Genomic DNA, 19920 nt, shown 5'->3' on the forward strand with positions numbered 1-19920 from the left:
ATTGCATGCACAACGGATGCACATGCAATGCAATGCAATGTGATCCGTGCTAGTACAGCACGCCCACAAAGCAGCGTGTATGGGCTGCTTAAAAATAAAACTCCATCTGTATTTTTACAGTTCTGTAATAGATTTTAAATTTTCCAAACAAATGTTTAGATTTCTATTTATTTAAACAATATTTATTAACACACCACTATGTTAGAACTGATTTGTAAAATGTTTTGTCATATTAGTTTCCTTTGACAAATGTGAATTTTTGAATTGTGCTATCATTTATATAAGTACATGAAGTATCTCCCACCAAAATTGGGATACAATGTTGTAAATTGAAAATGTGGGTGCAGTAACAGGCAGGAATATGTGAACATTTTAAAACCTATTCAAGTCAATGTACTGATACTAACATTAAACATGGTCATTGTCACAATTCAAACTTTAAGTTTTGTATGATTTTGGTTTAAACAATATACTGTATAATAATTTGTGAAATTGTGCCACGATTTTCACAACTTGGAGTTTAGTATTCCTACGTCATTGTCTGGCATGAGGAAATACAGATCTTGTATGCTGCTTGGGTACCTGCGATTAAACATGTTACAATGTGCCAAACAGAGTTCAAACAACCACTTATGTAGTTCAAAGATTATTGTATTGATTCAAATATCAGAATATTAACACATAAATGATATACTAATATTCCATTCCAGTACGTAAAGCATTATATTCCAAGAGTCTGCAATTGATATTTATTAACCAGTGAATTCTACAAATGTTACAATAAATCATTTACAATAGTAGTTTAAAATACTAGTTGTTTTCTTGCTATAACATAATACATAATAGTTGAGCTTCAAGTTTCTTAATACTGATAAAGTTGTAATATTACTGCAGTTTTATTACTGATATTGCTTTGTTTTATAGTTTGTTTACTCAGTTTGTGGTGTTTATGAAGCTGATATTTGTGTGCGTGTTTCAGAATAACCTAAAAAGTTGGGCAGTGGCTGATCCTGTAAACATGGAGAGACCAAACTGTAAAATGTCATACAGTATATATATATATATATATATATATATATATATATATATATATATATAATTTTTGCAATAGATGTTATTTGGTATATGGTGCGTATATGGTTAGGCATAAGCCAGCACAGGTTCATATGGACATAGTCCATCTTTTTTTAAGCTACTATATATTCTGAGATGAAAAATATGTGTGACAAATATTACCTTACGATAATAAATGATATGTCCCAAACATGTCTTTCAGAGTTCCTTGTCAGCGGCTTGTTCCAGGTATTACTGTGTGAGTGTGGCGGTCATGTGGGATACTGGTAGCACTCGGAGGTTTTTTTTTTCATTTCCAAGGCAAAACCATGCCTTGTAAATGATTGCCCCTTTAAAAAAAATAACCTCCAAGTTCATCCCGTATCCCACAGGACCACTGGACTCCACTGCAATACATCCGGCCCAAGTTTCAAAGGTGCACCCATTCATGTAACCTTAGTGGAGCCATGCAAATGAAAGAAATAAGTTTCCTATGCAGTCATATGGAGGCTGGCTATGAACGTTACCTTATTATTTCATATTGTGGCACAGTACATTCCTGAGGCTCCATTTTGGTTTTACAGCCTAGTGTTGTACAAACAATCTAAAATCTTGTGCTCAGTGAATCATAAGAAACACTTACATAATATAGCACAGCTTGCACAACAGCAGAGACAACTGTGTCCTTTGTGAGTAGTTTATTTTAGTAAGAATTATCTATTACATTACATAAAGATGGAATTCTGCTGCAAGATTGTATTTCTTGTTTTGTGTTAAGTGTGTGTATGCCGACATAGAAATGGTATATGAGAGCTTTAGAATTGTTTAAAGGTACTTTTCTGCTGTCATTTTTTAAAATAAAAAATATCAATAAATAATAATTGTATGGCGTGTTTGTGTTTTATTTATTATGTTTTGATGGAAGTTTATAATATTGAATTCAAGGTTTTGTGGTAAATTTTAGTTTGATAGTAACACCGTAGAAGGGAAATAATTTGTGTCCTATCCTTATTTAGGGCATTTCAACTGCAGCCTGTTTTGGGGAAAAAACACATAGGCTCTAGTATAAGCACCAAGATAAGCCCCAGGATCCATGTGTTTTCGCAATTGGGATCATGAAACCAGGTCTTTTACTGGATATTTTGTTTCGCCCGCCTCTGGGCAGGTTAAAAAAAAAAACCTTCTAGTGTCGGCTTTTGGGGATAATTGGATAACTTCCGAGGGATCAATTAGGCACTTAAAATTACTATGGCTATAATACTTCCTGCTTTGCCTCATTAATGAGCAGGGACGGATTGAGGAATAAAAGTGGCCTTGGAAAATTTCTGGAAGTGACCTCATGTGGGTGGTATCAAATCAGTAAATGGGCGGAGCCAGTTTAACAATAGGCGGATCCACATCCAGCAGCGCTGGGACTTATATTTACTGCAGAGTATGGGGAGAAGGAGGTGGGGCAGCAGTCAGCAGTGGCGAGAGAGGAGGACAGGGGGCGGGGGGAATGCAAGGCTGCATCCAGCAGCAGGGCAAAGTGTGGCATTGCCACCACTGATACATGGCCTGGCAGGAGCAGATGACCAGAACAAAATGACAGGGGACACCATAACAGGGAAGGGGTTATTTGCGCATGTTCCCAAAACATTTGGCATTGCCTCAACACAAGAGCATGGGCTCAAAGGGAATTAGGAGGAGAGGCAGTGGGTAACAGTTAACAGGTGATAGAGAGAGGCAAAGGGAAAGGCAGAGTTACAGGAGAGAGGAAAATGGGGAGATAGTGCCTCAGGGGAGAGGTAGATGGTGATGCCGTGGGTGATGGGGAGATATAGAGATACAAATGTGGCTACAGGAAGAGACAGAGGGAGCTAGGAGCTAGGGAAGATTTACAGAGGGGTGGGAGCGAGTGAGAGGTATGGGAGAGGGGACAGTAAGAGGGTAGAGGAGTGAGTCTGTGAGGCACAGAGAGTGAGGGGAGAGTGAGATAGAAGGAAGAGAGGGGGTAAGTGGAAGAGAGAAGGGAGAGATGGGAAGAGCAATAGGCAGGGAGAGAGGGGACGGGGAGAGTGTGAGTGAGAGACAAAGAGAGGGGTGAGAGACAGAAGTAGGAGGGAGAGTTAGAGAGGGAAGACTAAGGGGGGTATTCAATGTCAGGGTTACGGCTGTCCCATTCTCGCTTTGCTCGACGTGAGCTCGGAGGTCGGGATTCAATGTCCCGGCCGCCGAGCGGCGAGAAGGGGTCGTGGCCGCGAGTTGAGGATGGAAATAGACGAGCTCCAGCAGGGAGCTCGCCTATTTCCGGCTTTTCTCAGCAGAACGAGCCCGACAGCTTGTAATGTTGGGCTCGTTCTGCAGAGAACCCTTGTTCAATGCTGTCGGGGAAGACAGCATTGAATAGGGCCCCGCAGCCATCTCCCCCATCGGGAGATGGCTGCGGGAGGTCGACCGACATTGAATACCCCCCTAAGAGAGAATGTAGAGAGCAAGAGGGGGTGCATGAGAGGGGAGAGTGAGAGGGGGTAAGAGGTGTCAAGAGAAAGAGAAGGGGTGGGTGAGAGAAGGAAAGAGAGAGGGGTTGGGTGAGGGGAAAGTGAATGATGGGGGATAATAGGGGGAGGGGAGAGTGAGAGATGGGAGAGAGAGGAGGGGATATTGAGAAAGGGAAGCGTTTGTGAGAGGGGGTGCATGAGAGAGAGGGGGAGAGAGAGGTTGGGTGAGAGGGCAAAGTGAGGGATGGGGAATAATAGGGGGAGGGGAGAGTGAGAGATGGGAGAGAGATAGGAGAGTGAGAAAGATAAGAGAGGGAGAGTGTGAGAGGGGAGAGGAGGGTGAGAGTGAGTGACAAGGATAAAGAGTGGGTGAGAAACAGAAAGAGGAGAGAATGAGAGGGAATGGAGAGAGAGTGTGATACAGAGGATAGGTGGAATGAGGATAGCGGGTGAGAGGAGGCGGGGCCACATCTAGCAGTGGGGCTGCACTGTGCGCACTGTGTTGCTGCTGCTGAATGAAACACGAGGAGAGGATAGTCGGGGAATGACTGGGGAAGACTCACGGAGTCACTGACTGTATTATTTACTGCAATTTGGCCTCACTGTGGTCGGCCTCCCGGGGAATATAATGGCCAAACCGCCCCTGAAAGCAGGAAGAAAGACCAATGCGAGATCCCCATTGCAGCCCAGAGCCAACAACTGAGACAGCGCTGTCCCTGCTGTTGTGATAGGGCTTTGTCAGCCGGAGATGCTGACCGATACATACATTCGACCTGCTATCATTTAAATTGTAGCACCGATATGTCCTTTACCGCACGCTGGCTCCTTCATACATGGGTGAGAAGCGGTACCACTGCACATAATGTGCGCTGATACCCCTTCTCCCCCATAACGACTGTTCATACATCTGCCCCAATATTTGAACATTCACATCAGTCCCTGCCCCAGTGGAGCTTACAATCTATATTCCCTACCACGTGTACATGCACATTCATTCATTCTAGGGTAAATTTTTTGTGGGAACAAAATAATCTACCAGTATATTTTTAGATTGTGAGAGGAAACCCGTACCCGAAGGAAAGCCACGCAAGCACAATATACAAACTCCGTACAATTAGGGCCATGGTGGGAATTGAACCCATGACCTCAGTGCCGTACTGCCCCAAGATTAGCTTAGATTAATCTTAATAAAGGTTTACGCAATAGGCTTAGTGTATATATAAACGCAAAAAATACAAGATTCATTTGACACGGCGCTAAGAAATGGTTAATTCAATAACGAGCTGCTAGTTATTTCCTAGGAGACCATCAACCTACCAAATTTGCTGAACGTGAATACAAAAAAGGGGTTAGGAAAACACCAGCGCTGAAAATGAACTTGCTTCAATATAGCAGTCCCTGAATGAATGATGGTGAACAGGATTCCCTTAATCTTCAACCATGCACATATGTGGATGAATATCAAAAACCAATGGGGAAAGTCGGGGTCCTCGTCGCCGTGTATTGGCAGACACTTACTTTAAAATTCTGCCTCACATACACGTAGCATTTTCTTTATCTTTAAAGCTGCTGATATCATACAGGCTTGCACTCAACACAGTGGTATAACACTAAAACCCCTTTCACACCGCAGCACTTAAACGGTATATTACCGTTTAAGTGCCGATTTTTTGACACTGGCAGACCCGTTTTTGGAAACTTTCCAAATACAGGGTCAAAGCCAGTGCAGCCTTCAGCCCTCCCCTCCGTGCAGCTCCCCCCCCCTTGCGCGTGTCGACCGAGAGCGTGTCGACGGCCCCCCGCGCATGTCGACGCCCCCCGCGCGTGTCGACCCCCCCCATCCCCCGTGTCGACTTACCCCGTGCCGGTACCTCCGTTGTGGATCCCGGCACTGCAGCTCAGTATGCTCGGAAAGCACTTATGAAAAAAGTGTCTTCCAGAAAATGGCTGCCCCATAGGAAACCCAGTTTAAAAAAACTGTCTTTCGTATGGGGGCAGCCATTTTCTGAAAGACACTTTTTTCATAAGTGCTTTCCGAGCATACTGAGCTGCAGTGCCGGGAACCACAACGGAGATACCGGCACGGGGTAAGTCGACACGGGGGGCGCCGACACGCGCGCGGGGGGGCGTCGACACGCGCGGGGGGCGTCGACACGTGCGGGGGGGCTAAAGTGCTGTGAATACTTAATGAGCGCTCATTAAGTATTCACTGTGCTGAATTTAGGACCCAGCTCATTGGCTGGGTCCTAAATACCGTTTCAGAACCGATTTTGAGCCTAAAATACCGGTTCTGAAACGGGTAGGACCCTGCATTTTAACCGGTTAGAAAAAACGTTTTTTTCTAACCGGTTAATTGGTCCTGCACCTTTCAGACCGCACACATTACCGTTTTAAAACGGTAAAAAAACGGCAATATACCGTTTTTAAAGTGCGGTCTGAAAGGGGCATTACTCTAGGATTCTGCCTTGTGTTCACGGAGCAGGTTCTTTTAAATCACGCTCCCACTCTTCAAAGGTTAAAACATTCAATATGCAGACGATAAAACATGCAATATTTCACAAATGTACAGAAGCTCGGACAGATGGGGCTGAGACGCGATGGGGTGTAGATGAGCCGGTAGCAGATGCTGCAAACACAAAACACTCCTCGCTCTCTGGTGTAAACTCCCGTCCTCCTCACAAACGAACTGCCCAGGTGGATGGCAGGTACGGCATCAACACGTTTCGGAAGTAATTTTCCTTTATTAAGGTATGCCGTAGTCTCTCCCGGGCTCCATTTTAAAGCCAGTCTATTCGTCATGTGACTTTCATCTGCCAATGAGAGTACCTGTAGCCCGGCTTTTAATGCATAACATGTCTTTAGTATATATATATATATATAGTCTGCTATATAAATCCATATTTTGTGATATATTGTACTTAGGGTTTGATTTAAAGGTGCATGCAGTGCATTAATGTGCAACAGAATAGGCTGCGCTATATAAGAAATTGTAAATAAATATAATAAAATTATTGATACTGCTTAATTAGGCTAATGCTATGGAGGCATCTTGTTTAAATTGATGCTTCCTGACAAATTCTGTGATCCAGAGACGCAGCACCATATCACTTATGAGAATATCAGCTACCTGAGTAATCCTCATGTTCCTCAGAATGGCCATCTCACATCTGAAGCTGGGGCCAGTAAATCTGGGTTGCAAGACGCTGACACTAGTCTCAGCATTCCCAGAAAATGGGGGTGCCCTGCTTTCTGGCACCCGTACCTCCCTACTCTCTTACAATCAAAGCCTGTGTATTGGACCACAGCTTAGTGGGTACTGCATGTGACAACACATGTGTACAATCTTTTTTTTGTGTACAACTCTTAGGGCCAGAAGTATCAAGCTTCATGTGGAGATTGATAAACAACCAGCTCCTACCTTTCTCCATTGTATCACTTTTTGGAGCTTGAACACAATACATCTGGCCATTAATCAGGTTCTTAATTGTGCCTCAATATGCCCTTGGAGTTCCCTTTTCCTCCAACTCCATAGACATTTTGTTTTAGATTTAGATCTTCTTAAAACACCAACTAAAAAATTGTTACTGTTACAGACACAATGAACATTATTGTTTTATCGCACTAAGGGATATATTTATCATAAAACCATAATTTTCAGTAGTTTTGCTGCAGGATTTTAAGCAATTTGTTATAAAGGCAATACATTCAGCAGTTCTCAAAGTCTTCCATTGTCAGCGGCTTGCCCCTGAGATTTTAATTGTCAACAAATGCAAAACATTTATCCTGAATGGAGGTATTTTTAAAAATCTAAAATTAAAGGAAATATTCTCCTTATGGTCCTCAGTCTTCCTGCATTTACATCTGTTTGAGGACAAAAAATGGGTTACTCTGTTTGTGTCATCCAACAGATTCAATTGCAGGAAGTCTGAGGACCATGAAAAAAATATTCCTGGCGACCCACACATCAAGCAATGACAATGTTTTTAGCGTTGGGCTTTTAACATGTAACCTAGAAGGCAATAACAACTAAATGGTGAAACGAGCAGTGTTTGACCTGCTCATTACCGTCACTCACACCTCTGATTTTTTTATACAAATGGATGTATATTTCATGAAGAACACAACAACAGTGGTGGATTCACAAAGGGCAATTAAGCAAAGTACCCACCACCCCAATTGGTGAAATCCTGCCACACATAGCACAGGGGTTCCCAATCTTTTTCTAATCATGGCACCCTAGAGTATCAGAATTTTTCCAGGGTACCCCTAGGCCCCCAAAAATATATATCAAATTAAGTAGATTGTGTTTATATGCGATTCTTAGGTTCAGTTATATGGTGAAGGGCAGGATTTGGTTGTGATTGTACACATTTTATGATTGGCAGCCACCAGCACTGGTTTTGTCCAGAAATAATTGATCATAAATCATTTGAATTGGTCCTGGAAGACCAACCCGAGGCACCCCTGCAAGTGTCCCGAGGCACCCCAGGGAGCCTAGGCGCACAGTTTGGGAACCACTGCTGTAACAGAACCAGAGAAATAGGCAGGGGATGCGGCTGGCTGCACTGATATATAAAGTGCATACAGTATGGTATATTTTTTCCATACCAAATTTTGTACACAAGATAGACACATAAAACACTGATCTGCTTTTAGCCATTTCTTCTGACTTTCTTATACAGTGTGATAGGTCCCCATGGTCTAATGTGCCCCCATGGTCTAATGTGCCCCCATGTAGTGTTATCTGCCCACTTTCCTCATATCTTCCCTTCTTTAGAATAATACCCCTTTTACACCGAGGCAAAGACCCAGGTCGGACCCAGGTCAGCGTTGTTGTAAAAGGGGCCAACCCAGGTCCAGTAACACTGGTCTCCTACCCAGGTCCTGACCAGGGTTGAACACTGGTTGGACCTGGGTCGTGGGCGGTGTAAATGGTCCCAAACCAGGTTGGGACATCCGGGTAGTGCTGAAAGGATATCAGCTTCTGCATTACATTTGTTTGAAAAAATGTCAGGAGCTAATATGTGGGTACTGTCACATTTTTATCTTTCTCCAAATTTTTATAGATATACCCCCTTGGAACTAGACAACACACTGCAAGCAGTATGACAGTGTCAATTAAATGGTAAAAGTAACATAGGGAGAATTTACTAAGATGGGAGTTCTACGTCACATGGGATGCTGCTATGGGTAACCAATCACCTACTGGGCCAGATGCACTAAGATAAACAGCCAGCCAATCAGCTCCTACCTGCCATGTCACAGACTGCATTTGAAAAAATATCAGGCAGGAGCTGATTGGCTGGTTGTTTATCACTCTCCATTTTATCACTTTTGAAGCTTAGTGCATCTGGCCCTATATCTATTATCTTCTAGAAGGTGCTAAATAAATAAGTAGATTCTGATTGGTTGCCCATAGCAACTTCCCATGTGAAACAGAACTCCCATCTTAGTAAATTTCCCCCATATTAGTTTAAAGTCTGTGCAATTATTTTATAGGCTTTACACGTTGCCTTTCATGGTTATGTAGTTAAATAAGAAAGTAAATGTACAGATAAATATTTTAGTTGTGTTCTCAGGCCCGCACATGGCCCTGTGACAAGCATATAAATATAAAGTCACAGACCCGTCCCTACATCACTACAAAGTGCGCACAACGTGAGGGTCATGTTACACCAACCATGTCAGCCACACATTCTGAAGAGTCAGCCTCGTACTGGGACTTCACATTTTCCCATGTAATGTCATGGCTTTTTCTTCCAAGTGTTTGTTTTATCCCCCTTATTCTGTGGTGTGTTAGTTATTTATCCCCAGCTGCTACAGAAAAACATCCCAAAATTACACATAGATCTAAGCAGACTTGCAGATGCAAATGGAAGCTAGTAGTAAGCTTGTGAGGGGGATCTACCATACATTGCCGGGTTCTAGAGCTGTATCAAACACTCACAAAACTTCTGGTCACAATTACTAGTATGGACTAAGCAAGGCAGCTGCATTTCAGGTCCTAGATCTGGTAGGACGATGGCTTGCAGTAGCAGAGACAGGCCTGTGTGATTGCAATAGAATATGAGGTATTACAACATACTGGAGCTATGTACAGTGCAGCGAAGTTTACTGCCAGTAATTAGTCACATACGCTCCCACTGCATCTGTACGTGCCTTTTTATCTATGTCATCATAAGGTTTACAAGCAACTGCACAGAATGGAATTCATGAACATTGAAGCAAAGCTGGAAATAATCAGATGCTGGTGAAATCTTTCCTACCTTAAGTGCATTGTTCACAATTATCCATCGCATTCAGTTCTTTGTAGTTGGTAATTCTCAAGTGACCAACATACAACAATCAATTTTTCCTTTAAATTCCAAATGTTTCTTCCACATTATCAAGGACTAATTCTGCTAATAAAAGTTGTTTGCAGCTTTGTACGTCCTACTGGCTCTTTCGTGTGTGTGTATAACATGTTCCACATTAGTCTGCACTCCATTCAGATCTTTAATGGCCGTTGTAAGCAAACAATGTTTTGCGGGGTCAATACAACTCGTCCTCAGAACATATACATACATATACGTTTTGCTTGCTTACTTTTTAGGATTTGAGTGCCGCATACTTTATCTGGAGGTGTTGTGTGCGTGTACACGCAGATATGCTACCGTCAACTCCAGTTTTCACACGGTTACCCCTTCAGAGCGATATCATTTAAAATATTGCTTAGTGTGTATGTATGTACAGCAACTGTCAGACAAGCAACCTGGCATCCATCCCTGGGGAGGACACTCCCCAGGGATGGATGCCAGGTTGCTTGTCTGACAGTTGCTGTTTATAAGCTGTATGGAATCCTGATGATGGTCTTTCACAAGACCGAAACGTCACGTCACGTCGATGGTACGTCAGCTTTTTTCATTGTGATGGAATAAAATACAAAAATTGCTTTTAAAATGGTGAGTGGCCTTTTCACTTCCGAAAATATATATATATATATATATATATATATATATATATATATATATATATATACATACATACAACACAAAAAACGGGCGCTTCATAGTGCAATTATCAAATGTAAAAAAGATATTTATTTTCTAAAAGGAATCCACCACAAAGGTCAGGGTGACGTACCACATGTGGCGGTATACAATCACGCAGAAGAAAAAGCATAAAATCGGATAAAATTGGTGCGCAGCACCAGGTTACCACTGCCGGAGCGGTCACTCTCGCCTGGGCTCCACAGTCTGAACGTCGCTAGGCCACGCCCCTACGCGTTTCGTCACGCTGGACTTCGTCAGAGCCCTCTGACTATTGTATACCGCCACATGTGGTACGTCACCCTGACCTTTGTGGTGGATTCCTTTTAGAAAATAAATATCTTTTTTACATTTGATAATTGCACTATGAAGCGCCCGTTTTTTGTGTTGTAGATTTGGTTACCTGTGGGATACAGGACACCCTTTGTGGGTTGAAGACGGAGCAGCCGGTTTTCCAAACGAACTGAGTGCATTCTATTGACTGGACAAATTTTGTTCAAACACTATCCGTTTCCCTCTGAAAAAGTGGAATTGACTGAGAGTGGAAATTTGTGGGATTAAGCTCTCCTAGTCCGAGACTTTATATTCATTTGACCTTTTGCGCACTGTTATTGTTGTTTATATATATATATATATATATATACACACACACACACACACACACACACACACACACATATACATACATACACACACAGTAGAACGCATATGCCACTTCCGCCGCCACCGGTGAACCACATGACGCACTTCTGGTCCGGCAGCGGCACTGATAGCAAAGTTTTTCCTAAGAGCTGTTGATCTTTGGAGCTTGTTGAATGATTACCTTGATATCTGGACCTATATATTACCTGTTTTCATCCCTAAGGTGAGGTTTAACATTTTGGTTTATGTGATTTAGTGGATAGGTGTGTGAACAGGAGGAGATGACATCTCTTCCTGTGACTAGGTACTTGAACTGACCCGGTGAGGCATTACAGTTGTATCCTGTTTGGAGGATGGATACCAGGTTGCCTGTTTGAAAGTGCTGCTCTAATTGCATGTATTCCTGATGACGATCTACATTGGATCGAAAAGTCACGTTACGTCGGATATGGCTTTCTACCTATAATAAATCGATGTTGATAAGACCCAAGGTCTTGAGTGCCCATTTCCTTCCATGAATATATATATATATATATATATATATATATATATATATATATATATATATATTTATTTATTTATTAGTACAGGGGTCCGGCACTCCCAATTCTGGTGGTTACCTCCGTCCGGTGCCCTCACAGTGGGGAAATATACAGGTAGAAGGTGCGGCACTCAGGCTCTTTGATGGCAATAATAAGAGTTCAGCACACAATGGCTGAAGAACACATTTCAGTTTTTATTTCAACTGTTTTCAAGTCATACAGATAACATAAAGTGACATACCTTTATAAAAAAAATCTCCTAAGTGCAATTGCTGGAAGTCGGACGGGAGACGCTTGCTGAGGGGCGTCATTAGCAGAGTCACCAAAGAATGATGTCGTCCGCTCTCCGTCCATACTCCTGTAACAGTGTTAACCCATCACCAAGGCAACAGCATGAAAACAAGTGGATTGTACACTAATGGCCGCGAAAAAGGCTACTGGGATGACAGAGAGAGGGTACAAATGCACTATGCGATCATTACATTACATTATAATATATAATAAGAGGTTGTTAGTATATCAATGGCCAGTGATATTGGCCTGCCCACCAATCGTCCAGGTCACCTCTTGTCGAGCAGGTCCCTAACACTATGGGGTCACCACCTGGGATGCAGGGACCCCGAAACATGATCCAGCTGAGGACCCCCCCAGGGGCATTATAAGTATGAAGGTCCCTACTATATGTTTGGAGGTAGAGAGTGTGTGAAAGAAAGAGTGCATACATAAATAATAGACAAACATGATATAAAAAGTGACTGTGTATTAAAGTTGCGATGCCCTGAGACAGTCCAGCCAGAGCAGCCCAAGGGCCTACGCCCAGATGGCAACCCCAAATTTTCTGACACTATATACAAATAAATAGGACTTACTTGGAATTATGGGATGAGAGCTCTGAGGTTTTAATAAATTATTGGGGCCCATTGGCTTAGTATAGACTGAGGTTTAGATTTGTCCATCCACAATGTCAATATTAATATCAAGAAAATGTACATGGCATTTGTTCAATTCAAAGGTGAATTTTATGGGGCTTTCTGAGAGATTATGTCTCTCAATCAGATCGATTACAGAGGAATCCTCTCCCTGCCAAATAAACAATAAATCGTCAATGTATCTTTTAAACAAAATAATATGCCCGCTAACAGTACTGGATGAAAGAAAAATTTTGAATTCTACAGAAAACATAAAATTATTGGCATAGGCTGGTGCTATAGAAGAACCTATAGCACAGCCACGTGTTTTATAAATCAAACTCTTTGTTGTAAATGAAAAAATTTAGAATAAATTCCAGATTTAGAATATTTAGAATAAATTCCAACAATAGTAAAATAAACACAATTGTCGCCTCGTCAAAATCACTTTTGCACCGCAAAAAAGGTGTTAACAGCTGCAATGCCCATAGAATGGAGGATTAAGTATATAAATTGACATCGATGGTTGCTAACCAACAATTATCGGGAATAAACTGTATGGTGTTAAGTTGTCGAAGGAGAGAGGTAGTATCCAACAAGAAAGTTTTTCTTTTTGGTTCAGGGATTGTAGAAGGGAGTCCAAATAAGAAGCAGCAGTTTGTAGCAAAGAATTGACAGCAGAAACGAATGGAGGCCCAGGTAGAGGATTCAGTCCTTTATGTATTTTGGGTAGTGTATATAAAGCCGGGGTGACTGGAAATTTAGGAAGGAGAATTTCTCCTATTTTATCACTAATTAAACCGGAATCAATTCCAATTTTGATAATGTCACAATTTCTGTTTACAACACTCAATGGATTACGTGGTAATTTCTTATACGTTGTATTATTGGATAACTGGCGCATGATTTCTGAGTGATAATCATTTAACTCTTCCTCCGCCCTTATCCGCAGGACGGATGATAAGATTATTATTTTTAGCCAATTGTTGAATTGCATGGCGCTCTTGCGGGGATAGATGCGGGTGTTGCTCATGAGAGATTTTAAATTCATTATTAACATCACTATCCACAATACGGGCGAAGGTTTTGATACTTGGACTGCGGTTCAAATAAAGAAGGAGGACAATATTTCTTTAAGGAGTCAGGAATAGAGGGTTTGAATAGGTTGCTTCTGTTGGTCACAATTGTAATAATATTCTTTCAATTTAAGTTTCCTTAATAACTCTCTCTCTCTTATATATTAATTAGTGTAGTTTCACGGCGCTGTGCTACTTCCGGGTTTTACGCTCGCCACAAACTATGTAAAATAAAGTAACTTAACTCCATGCCTACATGGATAGTTCATACCCCCACTATCCATGTTGGCATGGAGTTGATTTTAGATAGCGTGGCGAGCTGTGACGACCAAGATTGTAGGTAGGACCAGATAGGGACTGGGGCGGGGTGGAGAGTTTGTGAGCTAAAAACGGTCACAGCTCAAAATACAATTCAGAAGCCGTAATTTTTACAGGCTGTTAATTCGTGCTACCACAAAATATTTTCCCTACTTTTCACCTACTCAGGGGCTGAGATCTGAAAGCGGTGTTAGCTTCCACTGCATTCATTAAACTAAGTTTTCTAATCTAATGGCAAAAAGTCATGGCTGTGCATTTTTTTATCCTGTGGTAACATGCGTTAACAAAACCTGTGGATAATTGAATTGGTGGCCTCCGTGCAGCTTATTACAAAGGCATTGGTTATTTCTGGCAAGAGCAACCAAAACATATAAAACCTTTGCAACGACATAAAATATAGCTTTATGGAAGCTAGCGATTGCTGTACATATTTCCACCAACAAGAGAGACACATTTCTAGGATTTCTCGTCATGTGGGGGATAGCATGAGCAGATGTGAGCAATCTGACCAAGCAAGGTGATCCCAAGGGGAAAACATGGACTAATCGCTAATCCTAGGAATGTTCCAACGTAGGCCATGGGGTGTTACACTATAATGCATTACACACAGGTCATGTTACAGCTACACACAGCTCTATGCCATGACTCATGTCAAGTACTGTAAGCTCAGACAACCAGGTACAAAGTGATAACCCAAAAGGGGCTCATTACCAGATAATCACGCTGTAGAAGATTAAAACATTTCTTGAATGAAGCTCCTTTCAGCAACAGCTGTATTTTGCAAATACTTTCTATTTTTAAATTGTGCTTCTAATTAGGCAACATTATCTGTGGCAACATTACCCTGTACCTTATTTACATTTCTATGTTATGACTTCACCAACATAGAATATGTAGAACTACAATTTTCCCAATCATAGGACAGGGAGTGAGAGGATCACTGAGAGTTTAGAATGATATACAGTCATCTGCATATAATACGAGCCGGGTGAATACTAGAAAGACACCGGGGTGACTAATGACATCAGAGCGTGTACAGATTATCTATGGAATTCATTTAAGGACATACCTTATCCATCCCTGTGTGTCATCAAGCATAATTTATTTTTATTTATTAACAGCTTCTTTACAGGGTATAGTTGAATATTCACATCAGTCCCTGCCCCAGTGGAGCTTACAATCTATTTTCCCTACCACATGTACACGCGCACACAGACATTCTAGGGTTAATTTTTGTTGGAAGACAATTGACCTACCTGTATATTTTTGGGTTGTAGGAGGAAACCGGAGTACCCGGAGTAAACCCATGCAAACACGAGGAGAATATACAAACTCCGCACAGTTAGGGCCATGGTGGGTATTGAACACATGACCTCAGCGCTGTGAGACAGTAATGCTAACCATTACACCGTCCGTCATGCATAATAAATATTTCACATTTATGCATATGTTTGCAGCATTCTGGATTAGGGTTCCATGGTTGTTCTTACATCACTGGCGTGTGTGATGCTATTGAAGGGAAGCAAGAGGACCGATCAGAAGCCACAATTGGTTAAATGGCTCACTCATTAGTTCCCCTTTTAGGTGGCCCTTTCAAAGTGCAATCTTAACCTTTTGAGTGCCAAGTGAATTTGTAAAAAATTGGTGTGAAAATTGCCAAGCAAATATTGTTATTCATCATAATGACCTGTACTGTTTACCTTCTAAAAGGAAATATATATATATATTTTTTACAGAACATATTTTGTTTGAATTTATAACACAAATGTGGCCTTTTTAGAAGATATTTTGTATATGTCTCACAGAGATGTTGGCACTCAAATGGTTAAATATATCTCTCTCTATGGGCCTTATTTTGGTTCATTCTTTCTGACAAAATCCTTCTTAGATGGACAAAACCATGTGCACTGCAGGGGGGGCAGATGTAACATGTGCAGAGAGAATTAGATTTGGGTGAGTATTTTTGTTTCTGTGCAGGGAAAATACTGACTGCTTTATTTTTACACTGCAATATAGATCTCACTTTGAAGTAAAACCCCACCCAAATCTAATTCTCTCTGCACATGTTACATCTGCCCCACCTGCAGTGCACATGGTTTTGCCCATCTAAGAAGGATTTTGTCAGAAAGAATGAACCATGATAAGGCCCCATATCTCCATTCTGTAATACAGGCTAGGGGTTGTCAGCAGTTTTATTACATGTAGATGGAGGGGCAGTATAAAAATATTGTTTAGCTTTTCTAATTCATCCATCCACTTAATATTCTACATCCATGCATACACCAGCAATAGCCCCGATGTAAGATTTACAGTATGAGGTATTTCATTATGATCACGTAACTCTTGTTCATATATGCATAATACATATACATTCATAGAAAAACATAATCCCGACTCACCAGAACATTCCCGAAAAGAAATATTTATTTTATTAAAGAAAAAAAGGCAAATAGACATGGCAGTCTTGCATATAAAATATTGTTTTTGTCATTTAGAGGTTATCAAATTTTTCAAACAAGAGAAAATCAAAACTTTTCCCCAAAATGTACTGAACCGCTATTTACAGTAAAGACAAAACTGCTGAATTGCTGCCGTACCCTTGCGAGAACCAAGATCTACATGACAGCAGCGCATGTGATCACTTTTATCCATTTTCTGACACACAAGAACCAAATGATCATATTTCAGCCTTGTGATTGTAATTCATTGCTTTAATACTTCACCAGATCAAAAACAGGACTGAAACTTCCTGCGACACCTGGAAAAGTTAACACTTGACTGTATAAATGAACTGAAGAGTCTAAAATGATCAAGACACTCTTTAAGGCTCTGAGGCAATGAGAGTGAAGGAAAGCCTACTGCACAGTTCTTCTGTCAACATCCTCATTCCTGATGACTGCACCACTTCTATTGTTTGCCAGGAGTAACGTCTGTGTAATCTTTCAGTACACCCGCCAAGTGGTCATTGTGAGTCTTAAACCTCCGTTTCTTCTGTGATGTCGCCCTCTTCCTCTTCTGTATTGGAATCTAAATACACAGAAGTAAAGAGATTAGATTATGATTGGTGATAACATAGTGGCACAGTGGATAGAAGTGCTACTTCACAGCACTGGGGTCATAGGTGTGATTCTTAGCAGGGACTTATCTGTGTTGCATTTACATGAACGATGTGAGTGGCTAAAGCACTATGGGCATTATTCTAGTTCACTCTGACAATATCCTTCTTAGATGGACAAAACCATGTGTGCTGCAGAGGGGCAGATGTAAAATATGCAGAGATAATTAGATTTGGGTGAGATATTTTGATTCTGTGCAGGGTAAATACTGGCTGCTTTATTTTTACACTGCAATATAGATCTCACTTTGAAGTAAAACCCCACCCAAATCTAATTATATCTGCACAAGTAACATCTGCCCCACCTGCAGTGCACATGGTTTTGTCCATCTAAGAATGATTTTGTCAGAAAGAGTGAACCAAAATAACCCCCTATGTGCCTGATTCAGACTGCTCCCTAGGCTGGGTATATATTTGCTGCCTAGCAAGTAGGTTAATGCCCGACCCCCTGCCACTCAAATCACTGTGATGCAATAAAAAATACAGTATCTATCCTGTATCAATGCCTATTTCCCTATAGATCGTAAGCTTGCGAGCAGGGCCCTCCTACATTTTGACTGTCTGTAAATACCCTGTTTGTTGTATCACTGTCTCCTTTGTAAAGAGCAGCGGAATATGCTGTGCTATATAAGAAACTGTTAATAAATACATACATACACACACTGTGAGCGGATATGTACGATTACACATTAGTTAGCATGTGCATGCACAGAGGAAAAATCTATCCAAAGATTTTTCCTCTTTTCGCAGATAAAAGTCTGGACTCACATGCTGGCCGTTCTTCTGCAAATTGGTGGCTGGAGCTGACATCATGTGACATCATCTGCCTACCCCGAGCAATCTGCATACCATTTTGTGGGCACGCGCGTTAAACACTGGGTGGACCCAGCAACCGCCCCCTGTCTGTCACTCAATTTGTGAGCGCCAATGCGAGTGAAAACTCACCAAAGGTGTTCGCTCCGGGGGTTTGCGCATGCGCCCACCCCCACCGTTGGAGACGGGGTCAAATTTGGACCTGTATGAACAGATCTGTATCTGCACATATGTACCAAAATGTTAATAAAACACATTATTGGTTGAGCAGTGTGTAATTCAATTGTACAACCAGATTGCAGAACAACCAACTACAATTGAATGCCAGATGTGCTGTTGAAATGAGGGTAAGTGACCTGATTATGCAGTCACAGCAGTCACCTGGATATGAGATAACCGTGCAAAGACCATTTAGCTGCTGAGAGACAGGTTTAGGGTTATGGTAAAAAAGGGTCGACAGTGTCTAGGCCATTATCTACAATGTCGACATGGCAATGGTTGATGTTTACAATTTTTTTGGGTGTCAATTTGTAGATCTCATCATTTGGACTCAATCAGTCCATGTGGTTGGTAAAGTATAAAAAAGTGCAAAAAAGAAAAAATACCCCAAAATTTATGCTGATCTTTTTGACTTTTCGCCCCAGATACCAGCGACCCCTCAAAGCATTATTTGTAAGGGTGTGCTAGCTTCTCAATCCACAATTCTTGTATTTGGTGGGCATAAGATGTTTTTTATTACTTCTAGACAATAATCTTGTACATAGTAGTAATCATTGTGGTAATTATAAATCAAGTCGTTGTGAGGATTGTTTTGTTCCAGAGCGTAGCTGATCCACATTATAAGAGTATAATCACTTACTACCCAGATTTTACAATGTTCAAGACTCACCATTTTCTTTGGTCCGGATTCCTGCATGGAGGAAATGCCCTGTCTCTTTAGGTACTCCTCAATCTTCTCATCATCCATTGAGTCTACGGGGACACTCCTCCACAGCTTCTGAAACTCTGACAAATCATAAAAAAAACATTACATTATAACATTTACAGAGATCAATAAATTCTAGAATTAAGGAAAACCATAAACCTACAATATCTATGGTGGATGTACTGATGGGTGCCAGATGACACCCTGACAGTCGGGATTCTGCCGGTTAGTATACCGATATCAGAATCCCGACCAGTAAATGCCCAACAGTTGGTATCCCGACTTACAGGGGCTATTCTCCCTCAGAACCTGTGTCGAGCGCAGCAAACCACCGAGGATGCAGCGTAGCGAGCCCGCAAGGGGCTTCAATGTGCTCGCCCCCCTTGTCAGAGTACCGGCATTCGAGATTCCGACATCTGTATACTGAAGTTTGGAATCCTGACTGTCGGGACACTATACCACACCCGAACTGACAATGTAGAATGTGCAAAGTAATTCAAGTAAAATCGCTCAGAAAATGCATGTAAAATTGCAGTTTGTAGACCACACAGCTATCTAAATGCGCGGCCCCGTCGGTCTAAATCCGGTGACGATTAAACACCTGCACGTAGGTTATTAATTGTTTGGGGCCAGTGTTCTCAACCTCGTTCAGCATACAGCACTCTGCAGCGCTGTGTACTGAGAGAGACCAAGCATTCTGAGCTAAGTAGCTTTGCGCAGAACGCTCGTTGGACCATGTTTAGGGCCTACAAGTGTAGATTTCTGTACATCACCAGACTCAATATACATTAAAAAAAACAGCGAATTATAATCACCGATACTTCCATTTCTTCTTAGAGATCCCATGGCAGCCATACTTAGCTATATTTCCCCTTTCCTGCAGCTTAAAAAGGGTGATTTATTTTGAGAGGCTCCGCCCACCTTGGGTATATTAGAGTATATTAGAGTACTCCTCCCCTTCCATAGTGTCTTTTGAATGTTTCCTAATGATATATGTATACAGAAAAAAATCACCCTCAA

The 19920-nt window shown here is 41.6% G+C and overlaps 1 protein-coding gene across 1 annotated transcript in view; it reads right to left on the bottom strand.

The window, feature by feature from the left end:
- Positions 1 to 16449: 16449 nt before the first annotated feature.
- GTF2E2 (general transcription factor IIE subunit 2) overlaps positions 16450 to 19920 on the bottom strand; it is a 57059-nt gene continuing 53588 nt past the window's right edge. The window contains exons 7-8 of the mRNA XM_083177539.1: positions 18865 to 18980; positions 16450 to 17074 (exon numbers count right to left, since the gene is read on the bottom strand). Of these exons, the coding sequence (XP_083033665.1) occupies positions 16955 to 17074; positions 18865 to 18980 (236 nt within the window). The 3' untranslated portion in view covers positions 16450 to 16954. The remainder of the gene's footprint in view (positions 17075 to 18864; positions 18981 to 19920) is intronic.

This window comes from Crinia signifera, chromosome 1, assembly GCF_055691185.1.
Source record: "Crinia signifera chromosome 1, ASM5569118v1, whole genome shotgun sequence".
NCBI lineage: Eukaryota > Metazoa > Chordata > Amphibia > Anura > Myobatrachidae > Crinia > Crinia signifera.